General features: G+C 35.0%; 2 protein-coding genes across 3 annotated transcripts; both read right to left on the bottom strand.

The window, feature by feature from the left end:
- Positions 1-305: 305 nt before the first annotated feature.
- On the bottom strand, positions 306-12,954 carry LOC106396896 (boron transporter 1). 2 transcript variants are annotated; one of them, XR_001279588.3, is made up of 10 exons: positions 12,348-12,954; positions 12,076-12,268; positions 11,854-11,992; positions 11,620-11,785; positions 11,211-11,551; positions 11,049-11,144; positions 10,839-10,970; positions 10,435-10,754; positions 823-1,085; positions 306-747 (listed from the first exon to the last, which is right to left on the bottom strand). XR_001279588.3 is itself a non-coding variant. In NM_001316231.1 (10 exon segments), coding segments are annotated over 10 exon segments (2,115 nt in total).
- Positions 3,170-6,877, bottom strand: LOC111198406 (boron transporter 1-like). Its single transcript, XM_022702138.2, has 2 exons — positions 6,125-6,877; positions 3,170-6,041 (listed from the first exon to the last, which is right to left on the bottom strand). Exons 1-2 carry the CDS (start codon positions 6,395-6,397, stop codon positions 5,772-5,774), a joined length of 543 nt encoding a protein of 180 aa, XP_022557859.2. The 5' UTR covers positions 6,398-6,877; the 3' UTR covers positions 3,170-5,771.
- Positions 12,955-13,340: the final 386 nt, after the last annotated feature.

The raw sequence follows: 13,340 nt of genomic DNA, 5'->3' as shown, positions 1-13,340 counted from the left end.
ATTTAATTTTTTATTTTTTATTTTAAAAGCATAATATAATTTGGCAAGTTATTTTGTTTCCTTAATTAAAAGATACTAGATCTAAAATGACAACTTTCTATTGGTTGGTGAACCTAAAGGTTCACCCTAGGGGGTGAACCCAAGAAAAAGTCTTTGTGAAATAACCAAAAAAAAGAGAAATTAGATTTGTAGTAAAATGGTAAAGAGAGATAGGAAGAAAAATGAGGAAAGATGGTGGGGTTTTGGTTATTTAGTGAATTATAGTTTTTTTAAAGGTTATTGGGCCTAATTTCCCATTTTACAAAGACTCAAAAGATAAAACACCAGGGACAGGGATTACAAACACATAAAAACTAAAGATAGATTTTCAAGAAGCTTTTGTTTCTTATAAGAACTAACGATCTAATTAAATTAACTAACTAAATATTCATCGTCATTGGGGTTTTGTTTTATTGAGCTTCTTGAATATATAATCTCACTTCGACGAGGACTGGTTCAAGGGACTCCTCCCACAATTAGCCGGGTTTGGACTACTCTCAACACGACACGAGGACTCATCTGACCAGACCTGAGTTCACCAACTCGTGGACTAAACACTTGAGATAAACTCCTGTTATTAACAGGCGGACTTGAACTTGTGACCTTAGGACTACTTGTGTGTCTAAACTCTCCTCTGCTTCGTGTAATAACCTCATCAAGAATCTCTGAGTCTCCTGGATATGAAGTTGTCGATCCAATCTCCATTTCCTGCAGAAAGTTAAACCGTAAAAGATCAAGAATAGAACAAGCTTAAAGTACATGAACAACAGATTTTTGGTTTACCGCTGCGAGATTGAAGGGTAAAGCTGGAGCTTCTTCATATACAGCTGAGTCTAAGTCTTGAAGATGAGCTCTTTTGAAGAATCTAGGGAGGATGTATTGTCTTACAGGAATCAAGAACATGATCATTAAAGGGAACATGACTCCTGCTATTGGGATCCATATGAGACCAAAGCAAATTAACAGATAAACCGTTTGGAGTGAACATTGCAATCATCCTGAATGGAACGGCTTCAACGAATGTTGCGTGGTAGTCTTCAAGAACCCTGCAAACATAAATGAGTCATGAAAAGAGGCTTCTTGAAGTTGGATGTGACTAAAATATACTCCCTTTGTTTTTTAATAAATAAATTTTTAAATTAAAACACAGAATTTTTTAAAAACATTTAATTTTCTATATTTTCTATACAAAACATCATTAGTTATCTATTAAATCACAAATTCCACCAATAAAAAATAGCCTGCAGAATATAAAGAATTATATAGTATACAATTGAAACAAAAAATTTCTTCTAATACTTCAAGTATTAAAAATCGGAAGGAGTATGAGCTGTAGTGACTTGAAACGGCAACTTGGGGCGGTGAAGAGAAATAAGATTCTCTCCTAAAACTGGTTTCCGGGTAAGCTCTCAATAGCCATGAAGGCAAAGTAACCCCAAAGGACAGAGGTTGGGATCATTTTAAGGATATGCATAGCAGCAACACATCCTCCTACCATTGTGGACTGGAGGCAGAGGTGGAGCAAAGAAGAGTTTAAGGGGTCACATGATCCCACTAAATTTTGGGAAAAAGAAAATTTAGTGTATATTTTTCTAAAATTACTTTAATATTTTGAGAAATTTTGACATTTGACCCTACTAATTTATGTTTATGTTCTAATATGTCCTATTAGAAAAAATATTTTTATTATCGTATCATATATTATTAAATTTTAATATTATATTTATATATTTTGATCCCGGTAAAAAGTATTTTTAGCTCCGCCACTGACCGGAGGAAATTGCTTACACGCTGCTCTTTGACTTCCACTGGTAACAAATCATCAACCTCTTTCTCTATATCGAACATAGTTTCATCAACCGGAGCGTTGAGGTTTCCGGTGACTGTAGTTGCTTGGATCGTTGATTCTTTCAGTTCTTTTAAACGCTAGTAGAAAGAAAATGTTCTTAGCAACTCCTTGTTCTATTGGAAAGAAAGAAAAAGATACAAAGAAAGTTCTTACTTGAGGTTGCTGGTATACTAATAGTGTCTGCATGTGATGATCAGGGCCGGCTCATATACGAGGGCAAACAGTGCGTGCGACCACCCGTGGACCCATGGTATTAAAAGTCCAAATTTTTCAAATTTATTTTTAAATCTTTTTTTAAAGAACAAAAATAAATATTCATGTATTCTAACATTTTATTTTATTTTATATGTTTTATATCTAAATATAACAAATTTCTGTACAATGTAGTTTTTAAAAATTTATGTTTAAATTAAAATTTTCTTAAATTATTGAAGGGCCTAAATTTTTTTTTTGCCTAGGGACCCCTATAAACTAGGAGCCGGCCATGGTGATGATAAGCTTGTTGGATATATTGTTATAAAGCTGTCCCAAACTCGCATTCGTTTTGATGCTTTTTCGTGCTGTTGCAACCAGTCTGTTACGAAGCAGCTGCATTTTTATATGTTTTTTTTTTTGCTAAACTGTTAATATTCAAATTAATGAAAGATTCAGATTTACAAAATCAAGTTACGAAGCAGCTGCATTTTTCTATGATTTTTTTTTGCTAAACTGTTAATATTCAAATTAATGAAAGAGTCAGATGTACAAAATCAAGCAATACCATTATGGCAAAAAAAAGGGAAGAACAGAATGAAACTAGGAAAGATCTGGGGAGATAAATTATCTAAGCCAAAGAGGCATGAGAGAAGCAAAGTTCTTTGCTTTCGCTTAGCAGTGATGATAGTCCGGATGTCGCGATCAACATAACGGAAGACTTCAGCTGTGGAGAGAGATATTTGGTTGTTGTGTTGCTTCCACAAGTGAAAGAGGATAGTCTGAACAGCGATACGGCGTAGAGTGACAGAAGGAGATGTCTGCGGCCCTCTGATCCATTTTGTATGTTGTATGTTCGGGTGGAAAAGTTGAATATATACTCAATATTGGAATGGCCAAATATGTATGTACTGAGCTAGTATTAAACTGTATACGATCTCCATTAAGATGTTTAAGTTTATACTTTATAATTCGTAGATTATAGTAGAACAATGATATATAGCTAAGGATGGCTTTTGGTCAAGCTACTTTGGGATTAACACGTGGAAAAGGGTCAACGAGTATTTCTAATCTCCTTCCATCAAAAGTGAAGTTGAAGAATGTGGGCTTTGCTTTTAAGGTGAAGAAGAGATGAATGAATGCGAAAGAGTTCTGTTTTTAGTCTAAGACAATAAAGAGTCGCAAAAAGGAAAAAAAAAAGAACAAAGATCACATTGCATGATTTAGACTGCGACCTATGCATAAGGCAACTTATTAACTTTCATAATTGCAGACAACAAGAATATCAATGATAACACAATAAATTTCACTATTTATGAGTCAATGGTTAATGCTAAGAAAACAAAAACTTTAGCAAAAAGAGGATACTCAAGAGTTCCCTTTACTAGCTCTTCTTTTATTGTCCACCCACGTTTTAATCGTAAGTTTAAATCTCACTCAGCAATAGCTCTTTTTATTGTAGTCACATGTTTATACGCCATAACTAATGATTTGATCTCAAAGTTGTGACATATCTTCAACAAAGGTATTCCAAAACCCCATAACAAATAGTACGTAGAAAATCGACTGTTTGCAATGTATTCAGTCATTATTGCGACTGTTTGCAAATAGTACAAAGATCAATGGTCTCTAATTAATCAACAAATATAAATAAGTGTGAATCTTTGTTTCAAATTACCAAACTGTAACAACAGTTATGATAGTTGCTATTGTGTTAAATTATTACTATACCAGCATACCATATATGTTGTATCATCACACCTGTTATTTTTCTCTTCATCCTATGATTACGCCAGCAAAGTAAACCCAAATTTCAATATATAAAAAGGGTTTTATTTTCCCGACAGGGTCGGTCTCAGTTGGCTCGTAGCCTCTCATACATTATACTGCTACTCAAGTGCTTCTAATTTTATACTTTTGGTGATTAATTAGAGACCATTCTTTTTCCTCTTCCCTCATAATGCTATTTCAAAATCAAAAGGCTTAAAAACTATTGCAGTGCATCACTTTTCCTTGTTGACATCGAACACTCGTGTTGTTTCACTTTTGTCTTTGTCTGGTTCGATGTTGGTAATATAAGTTGACCCTTGTATTGTTTTATATGTAGTGTCAAAGTGCATGCTTCTTCGAACGACATGCCTTACCTTTAACAAGATAGCTACTGTCATCATGCTCAAAGTATTTGTTGTTGCTTCAAATTTTATGTAATCATTCACGCTTTGCTTTTCCATTTAGTTATTTCTCTTCTTCTTTCATGCATGAACCACCAAAGGAAGTTAAGGAACGTCTGCATGTAAGTGTAACATCACATATATTAAGTTCAAAAAAAAAAAAATCACATATATCATGTATTTAATTTACAGATTGTGGATTTGCATGTGTATATAAATCATGCCACGTTAACTTTGTAGAAAGTGTTGGCTCAAAGTGTCTATTTTTCTAACTTCCATTTGTGAAATTTGAACAAAAGTAATACTTAAAAAAAAAAAAAAACTTAGTCTCACTTACAAAACCTAGGGTGAACCTTTAAATTCACATATTCTTTTAGTATCAATCAAAGTGTCACGTAGATAATTAATTAAAAAATATTAAATTTATTTTAAAATAACTAAAAAAAGAAGAATAATGCTAATTTTAATAACGTTGACGCCGCCGTCTAAACCTTAAATCCGAAATCTTAAATTCTTAGCTCTAAACCGTAAATCTTAAACTCAAACCCTATACCCTAAACCCAAATCCTAGATCCTAAACCCAAACCGTATACTCTAAACTCAAATCCTATACCATAAACCCAAACCGTAAACCTTAAATCCAAACCTTATACCCTAAACCAAATCTTAGACCCTCAACGCAAACCATATACCTTAAATCCAAATCTTAGACTTAAAACCCAAATCATAAACCCTAAACTCAAACCCTAAACTCAAACCCTAAACGTAGACGATATAAGGTTTGGGTTTAGGGTCTAGGATTTAGATTTAGTGTATATGGTTTGGATTTAGGGTTTATAGTTTGGGTGTATGGTATACAGTTTGGGTTTAAGGTATAAAATTTGGGTTTAGGGTCTACGATTTGAGTTTAGGGTCTAGGATTTGAGTTTAGGGTATAGGGTTTGGGTTTAGGATTTAAAGTTTAGGATTTAGAATTTAAAATTTAGGGTTTACGGTTTAGCTAGCGGCTTCACATCATCGTTAAAATTGGCGTTATTTTTTATTTTAGTTATTTTTAAATAAATTTATTATTTTTAATTAATTATCTACGTGACAATTTGATTCGTTCTATAAAAGGGGAGGTGAATTTAAAGGTTCACCTCGTGGGGTTAAAAAAAACTATATTATTTGTCACCCAAAGAAATGGTATATAGATGAAAGAAATGAAAAACAAGTGTGTGACAGCCGATCATATAAAAAGATTGCTTACCGTTATAACATTTCAAGTCTTCATACATTTTTTTTTTTTGCTAAAGTCTTTATACATATTTGCCACACAGAGTTACATATAAGTAAGATTTTACAGAAACTCAAAAGATAAAACACAAGGGAAGGGGATTACAAACACATACAACACATTAACTAAAGAGAGATTATTCAAGAAAGCTTTTGTTTCTCATAATAACTAAAGATCAAATTAATTAACTAATTAAAAATTCATCCTCATTGGTGTGGTTTTGTTTTATTGAGTATATATCATCTCACTTTGAGGAGGACTGGTTCAAGGGACTCCTTCCACAAGCCGGCTTTGGACTATTACCAACTACTCGAGGACTCATCTGACCAAACCTGAGTTCACCCACTCGTGGACTAAACACTTGAGACAAACTCCTATTATTGACAGGAGTTGAACTCGAACTCGTGACCTTATGACTACTCGTGTGTCTAAACTCTCCTCTGCTTCGTGTAATAACCTCATCAAGAATCTCTGAGTCTCCTGGATACGAAGTTGTCGATCCAATCTCCGTTTCCTGCTCGAAGTTAAAGTGTAAAGGATAAAAGAATAGAAGAAGCTTAAATTAAAAAAAAACAAATAAGTTATGTTTTTAGTTACCGCTGCGAGATTGAAGGGTAAAGCTGGAGCTTCTTCATACTCAGCTGCGTCCAAGTCCTGAAGATGAGCTCTTTTGAAGAATCTAGGGAGGATGTATTGTCTTACAGGAATCAAGAACATGATCATTAAAGGGAACATGACTCCTGCTATTGGGATCCATGTGAGACCAAAGCAGATTAACAGATAAACCGTTTGGAGTGAACATTGCAATCGTCCTAAATGGAACGGCTTCAATGAATGTTGCGTGGTAGTCTTCAGGAACCCTGCAAACATAAATGAGTCATGAAAAGAGGCTTCTTGAAGTTGAATGTGACTAAAATATACGCCCTCCGTTTTTTTAATAAATAAGATTTTAAATTAAAACGCGCAAATTTTTAAAAACATTTAATTTTCTATATTTTCTATACAAAACATCATTAGTTATCTATTAAATCAAAAATTCCACCAATAAAAAATAGCCTGCAGAATCTAAATAATTATATAGTATAAAATTTATTAAATTTTAATTTAAAATTTGAAAACTTCATCTAATTTGAAACAAAAAATTGTTAATACTTCTTCAAGTATTAAAAATCAGGAGTATGAGCTTTAGTTACTTGAAGCGGCGACTTGGGGCTGTGAAGAGAAATAAGATTCTCTCCCAAAACTGGTTTCCGGGTAAGCTCTCAATAGCCATGAAGGCGAAGTAACCCCAAAGGAGAGAGGTCGGAATCATTTTAAGGATAGGCATAGCAGCAACACATCCTCCTACCATTGTGGACTGGAGGCAGGGGCGGAGGCGAAGAAGAGTTTATGGGGTCATATGATCTCCCACTACTGGGAAAAAGAAAATTTAGTGTATATTTTTCTAAAATTACTTTAATATTTTGAGAAATTTTAACATTTGACCCCACTAATTTATGTTTATAATCTCATATGTCTTATTAGAAAAAATGTTTTTGTTATCGTATCATATATTATTAATTTTTAATAATATAGATTTATATATTATGATCCCGGTAAAAAGTATTTCTAGCTCCACCACTGACAGGAGGAAATTCCTTACACAGTACTCTTTGACTTCCACTGGTAACAAATCATCAACCTCTTTTTCTATATCGAACAGAGTTTCATCAACCGGAGCATTGAGGTTTCCGGTGAATGTAGTTGCTTGGATCGTTGATTCTTTCAGTTCTTTTAAACGCTAGTAGAAAGAAACTGTTCTTAGCAACTTCTTTTCTATTGGAAGACAGAAAAAGATACAAAGAAAGTTCTTATTTGAGGTTGCTGGTATACTAATGGTGACTGCATGTGATGATCAGGGCCGGCTGAGGGCGAGCAGTGCGACCGCGCCTGGACCCATGATATTAAGGGTCCAAATTTTTCAAATTTATTTTTAAATCTTATTTTTAAAGAACGAAAATAAATATACATGTATTCTAATTTTTTTTATATGTTTTCATATCTAAATTTAATAAATTTCTATACAATATAGTTTTTAAAAATTTATGTTTAAATTGAGTTTTTCTTAAATTATTAAAGGGGCTAAGTTTTTTTTTGCCTAGAAGCCCCTATAAACTATGAGCCGGCCCTTGTGATGATAAGCTTGTTGCATATAGTTATAAAGCTGTCCCAAACTCGCATTCGTTTTGATGATTTTTCGTGCTGTTGCAACCGGTCTGTTACGAAGCAGCTGCATTTTATATGTTGTATGTTCAGGTGGAAAAGTTGAATATATATAGCCAAATATGTATGTACTGAGCTAGTATTAAACTGTATACGATCCCCATTAACATGTTTAAGTTTATACGTTATAGTTCTTAGATTATAGTAGAACAATGATATATAGCTAAGGATGGCTTTTGGTCAAGCTACTTTGGGATTAACACGTGGAAAAGGGTCAACGAGTATTTCTAATCTCCTTCCGATTCAAAAGTGAAGTTGAAGAATGTGGGCTTTGCTTTTAAGGTGAGGAAGAGATGAATGAATGCGAAAGAGTTCTGTTTTTAGTCTAAGACAATAAAGAGTCGCAAAAACGAAAAAAAAAAAAGAACAAAGATCACATTGCATGATTTAGACTGCGACCTATGCATAAGGCAACTTATTAACTTTCATTATTGCAGACAACAAGAATATCAATGATAACACAAAAATAAATTTCACTATTTATGAGTCAATGGTTAATGGTAATGCTAAGAAAACAAAAACTTTAGCAAAAAGAGGATAATCAAGAGTTCCCTTTACTAGCTCTTCTTTTATTGTCCACCCACGTTTTAATCGTAAGTTTAAATCTCACTCAGCAATAGCTCCTTTTATTAGTCACATGTTTATACGCCATAACTAATGATTTGATCTTAAAGTTGTGACATATCTCTAACAAAGGTATTCCAAAACCCCATAACAAATAGTACGTAGAAAACCAATTGTTTGCAATGTATACAGATACAACAAATATAAAGAAGTGTGAGTCTTTGTTTCAAACCAAACTGTAACAACAGTTATGATAGTTGCCATTGTGTTAAATTATTACTATACCAGCATATCATATGTGTTGTATCATCACACCTGTTATTTTTCTCCTCATCCTATGATTACGCCAGCAAAGTAAACCCAAATTTCAATATATAAAACGGGTTTTATTTTCCCGACAGGGTCGGTCTCAGTTGGCTCGTAGCCTCTCATACATTATACTGCTACTCAAGTGCTTCTAATTTTATACTTTTGGTGATTACTTAGAGACCATTCTTTTTCCTCTTCCCTCATAATGCTATTTCAAAATCAAAAGGCTTAAAAACTATTGCAGTGCATCACTTTTCCTTGTTGACATTGAACACTCGTGTTGTTTTACTTTTGCCTTTGTCTGGTTCGATGTTGGTAATCTAAGTTGACCCTTGTATTGTTTTATATGTATAGTGCCAAAGTGCATGCTTCTTCTAACGACATGCCTTACCTTTAACAAGATAGCTACTGTCATCATGCTCAAAGTATTTGTTGCTGCCTAGCTCAAATTTTATGTAATCATTCACGCTTTACTTTTCCATTTAGTTATTTATCTTTTTCTTTCATGCATGAACCACCAAAGGAAGTTAAGGAACGTCTGCATGTAAGTGTAACATCACATATATCATGTATTTAATTTACAGATTGTGGATTTGCATGTGTATATAAATCATGCCACGTTAACTTTGTAGAAAGTGTTGGCTCAAAGTGTCTTTTTTTTTCTCTAAATTCCGTTTGTGAAATTTGAACAAATAATACTTACAAAAAAAAAACTATATTATTTGTCACCCCAAAGAAATGGTATATAGATGTAACAAATGTAAAAAAACAAGTGTGCGACAGCCGATCATATAAAAAGATTGCTTACCGTTATAACATTTTGTAAGTCTTTATACATATTTGCCTTGCCACACAGAGTTACATTATAAGTAAGATTTTACAGAAACTCAAAAGATAAAACACAAGGGAAGGGGATTACAAACACATACAACACATTAACTAAAGAGAGATTATTCAAGAAAGCTTTTGTTTCTTATAATAACTAAAGATCAAATTAATTAACTAATTAAACATTCATCCTCATTGGGGGTGGTTTTGTTTTATTGAGCTTTCTGAATATATATATCATCTCACTTTGACGAGGACTGGTTCAAGGGACTCCTTCCACAACTAACAGGCTTTGGACTATTACCAACGACTCGAGGACTCATCTGACCAAACCTGAGTTCACCCACTCGTGGACTAAACACTTGAGACAAACTCCTATTATTGACAGGAGTCGAACTCGAACTCGTGACCTTAGGACTACTCGTGTGTCTAAACTCTCCTCTGCTTCGTGTAATAACCTCATCAAGAATCTCTGAGTCTCCTGGATACGAAGTTGTCGATCCAATCTCCGTTTCCTGCTTGATAGTTTAAGTGTAAACGAAAAAAATAGAAGAACCATTAAGTACATAAACAACAGAGTTATTGACTTACCACTGCGAGATTGAAGGGTAAAGCTGGAGCTTCTTCATACTCTGCTGCGTCCAAGTCCTGAAGATGAGCTCCTTTGAAGAATCTAGGGAGGATGTATTGTCTAACGGGGATTAAGAACATGATCATTAAAGGGAACATGACTCCTGCTATTGGGATCCATGTGAGGCCAAAGCAGATTAACAGATAAACCGTTTGGAAAATAGTGAACATCGCAATCGTCTTGAATGGAACCGTCTCAACGAACGTTGCGTGGTAATCTTCAAGAACCCTGCAAACATAGAACTGAGTCATGAACAGAGGCTTTCTTGAAGTTTGAATGTGATTAAAAAAGATATGAGCTTTTTTATAGTTACTTGAAGCGGCGACTTGGGGCGGTGAAGAGAAGTAAGATTCTCTCCCAGAACTGGTTTCCAGGTAAGCTCTCAATAGCCATGAAGGCGAAGTAACCCCAAAGGACAGAGGTTGGGATCATTTTAAGGATAGGCATAGCAGCAACGCATCCTCCTACCATTGTGGACTGAAGGAGGTTGCTTACACGCTGCTCTTTGACTTCCACTGGTAACAAATCATCAATCTCTTTCTCTATATCGAATAGAGTTTCATCAACTGGAGCGTTGAGGTTTCCGGTGAATGTAGTTGCTTGGATTGTTGATTCTTTTAGTTCTTTTAAACCCTATAAGTAGAAAGAAACTGCTCTTTAGTAATAACTCCTTGTTCTATTATTGGAAAGAGAGAAAAATACAAAGAAAGTGCTTACTTGAGGTTGCTGGTATACCAATGGTGTCTGCATGTGATGATAAGCTTCTTGCATATTGTTGTAGAGTTGCCCCAAACTAGCATTCGTTTTGATGCTTTTTCTTGCTGTTGCAACCAGTCTGTTACGAAGTAACTGCAAAGAAAGAGAACGTTGATCTCTCAGAACTCATTGAAAAGATAAAAGACTGTGGTGACTGGTGAGTGATGTTACCTGATATTTAAGAGTTGCTAAGCTCTTGGTGTGCATTGGAGATTGAGGAATGACACCATTTGATGGAGGGACTCCAAGTAGACCACACATTAAGGTCTGCAATGATTATTATAACCAATAAGGCTCAAGATGATTACGCAAATCTTTTCTCCAAATACTTACCAGAAACCCAAGAAGAAGCAAGTCGTAGTGGTAAGAAGAAGGTTTTCTCAAATTGAACTCTTTCTGCTGAGCAAGCTGAGAAGCAACGCTATGATCAAAGTAGTAAAGCACAGCAATCATTGACGCTGGAATGAAAGCTCCTATTATGTAAACGATTGGAACATCAAGCATCTCCTTTGCTACGGTCCAGTTTCCATAAGCACCAGGAGACCAAGGATTTGGGCTAAGAAGCCGCCTGGGGATTCCTTTTGGAACATCTCCTGATGGAATGTAGGAGACACCGGTCCACACTAGTACCATCAGTGGTACACCATAGTCTGCTATTAAGCTTCTGAGCCAGCCTGTTTGAAGAGATGCAAAACTAAGTCAGTAGCTCATTAGATACAGAGATGCTCTATTTTTGACTTACCAGTACCGTACCGCCATGATCTAGCTTTTCGGCTTCTAAGTCCGGTTAGCAGAAGACCAAAGGAGAGAACCAGAGCAAACATCCCATTAGCGAACCTCCAGGAAGGTAAGAACTCCATCAGCTTCTGATTTTCTCGTTCGGGAATGCGAAATTCATCCACTAGCCCCTGAATAGTCAATCATGCGTTAGAGATGAAAGCCAACATTATGGAAATGTTGGTGAAAAGGTCTATACTTTGATGGCTTGTTGCATGAAGAGCATAGCGATAAGCAGTCCAAACAACTCCCCAGCTACACGGGTGAACCTGTTGATGATGGAACAAGCTCCACATATAGCCATCACAAACAGCATCAAAGCAGTCCAAACACAAACCCTACACACATACACACATTCAAACAGTGAACTCAACACATGATTACTCCTTTTTAAGCAAAACTCAACAAAGAGGACTCTTACCATCCAGACCAAGCCAAGAAGAGGTCTCGTCCCAGTTCAGGTCTAGCCTTTGCGAAGTTAAACATGAATGTATACATAATAACAGTCGGCTCTGCAACACCGAGTATAAGCAGTGGCTGACCTCCGATAACAGAGTGAATGATGCCGCAAATGGCGGTGGATGCTAAGGTCTGAACAGCCGTGAGAACTCCATCTGCAAGATTTTCAAAATCCAAAATTTCAAATCTTTGACAGTAGAAACTGATTAAAGGTGGAGACTTTACTTTACTCACCAGTGTTTCTTTCGAGCTGTTCACCGAAGGAGATGACAGGAATCGCAGAGGCGAAGAATATGTAAGTGGTGGGAGCTAGAATCCTAAAGCCAGCTTTGAATCCACCGGTCCAGTCTTGCTTGTAGCACATGAGTCTGCCTTTGAGATCATTCTTGATTCCTTCAAACGGCACAAACGTCTCTTCCATAGTTTGCTCTGTTTCCTCTGTTTTGGTTGAGTCAATTCGTCAAACACTTGGAGTTCTGAAAGATTTTGAGCTCAAACCCGGTTTAAGGGGGAAACAGCTTATAAACTACTTCAAACCGGAGAAACCCATTTCGAAGAACATCTTTTTAAGTCAGTGTTAGAGAAGAACAGGGGAGAAAAATGCAGGAGAGCCCAAGAAGGAGGTTTGTGAGAAGAGTAAGATTGAATCTGGATGAAGAAACTTGGAAACAGTGCATGGATGGGGAGAACAAATCAATAAAAGGAAAGAGAGGGAAGCACTGTGTGTGTTTTTGATTTGGATGAGAAGAAAGTGAAGAGTCGGTGAATTACAAGAAGCTGTGCAATGTGTATACTATGTGTTGTTGTTGTTACTAGTTTCGTGTCCGCGCTACGCGCGGATTACATCTTTACGATTAAAATTTTATTTTAATTACTTTGTAACATGATATGTTTAAATTTGTTTTAGAAATATATATTTTAGTATTTTTATTTTGTGATTAATTTAACTATATATATTACAGAAATAAATTAATTTGGAATAGTTTTTTGCATAAATTTTAGTTAACTTTTATGTAGGCCATCTTTTTAATTTTTGAATTCTTCTTATGAAAATGGTAATGAATAATGTATTCAAAATATTTTCTTCAATATTTATGTAGTACTTTAAATAAAAGCAAATATATAATATGATGATAAAACAAAAAATTAAAAGGATACTTGAGATAAAAAAATATGAATGAAAAAAACACAGAGAATGGTAAGTAACAAACAAAGAGACATAATCAC

The sequence above is a fragment of the Brassica napus genome, chromosome C4, assembly GCF_020379485.1.
Source record: "Brassica napus cultivar Da-Ae chromosome C4, Da-Ae, whole genome shotgun sequence".
Classification (NCBI taxonomy): Eukaryota; Viridiplantae; Streptophyta; class Magnoliopsida; order Brassicales; family Brassicaceae; genus Brassica; species Brassica napus.
Note: the sequence above shows the minus strand (reverse complement) of the source record. Positions and strands in the feature narration are given on the sequence as shown.

Coding starts and splice junctions, on each gene's coding strand:
- LOC111198406 (XM_022702138.2), bottom strand. CDS start 6,397: ATGTTTGCAGGGTTCCTGAAGACTACCACGCAACATTCATTGAAGCCG. Junction 6,042..6,124: donor TACCCTTCAATCTCGCAGCG/GTAACTAAAAAC, acceptor AACTTCGAGCAG/GAAACGGAGATTGGATCGAC.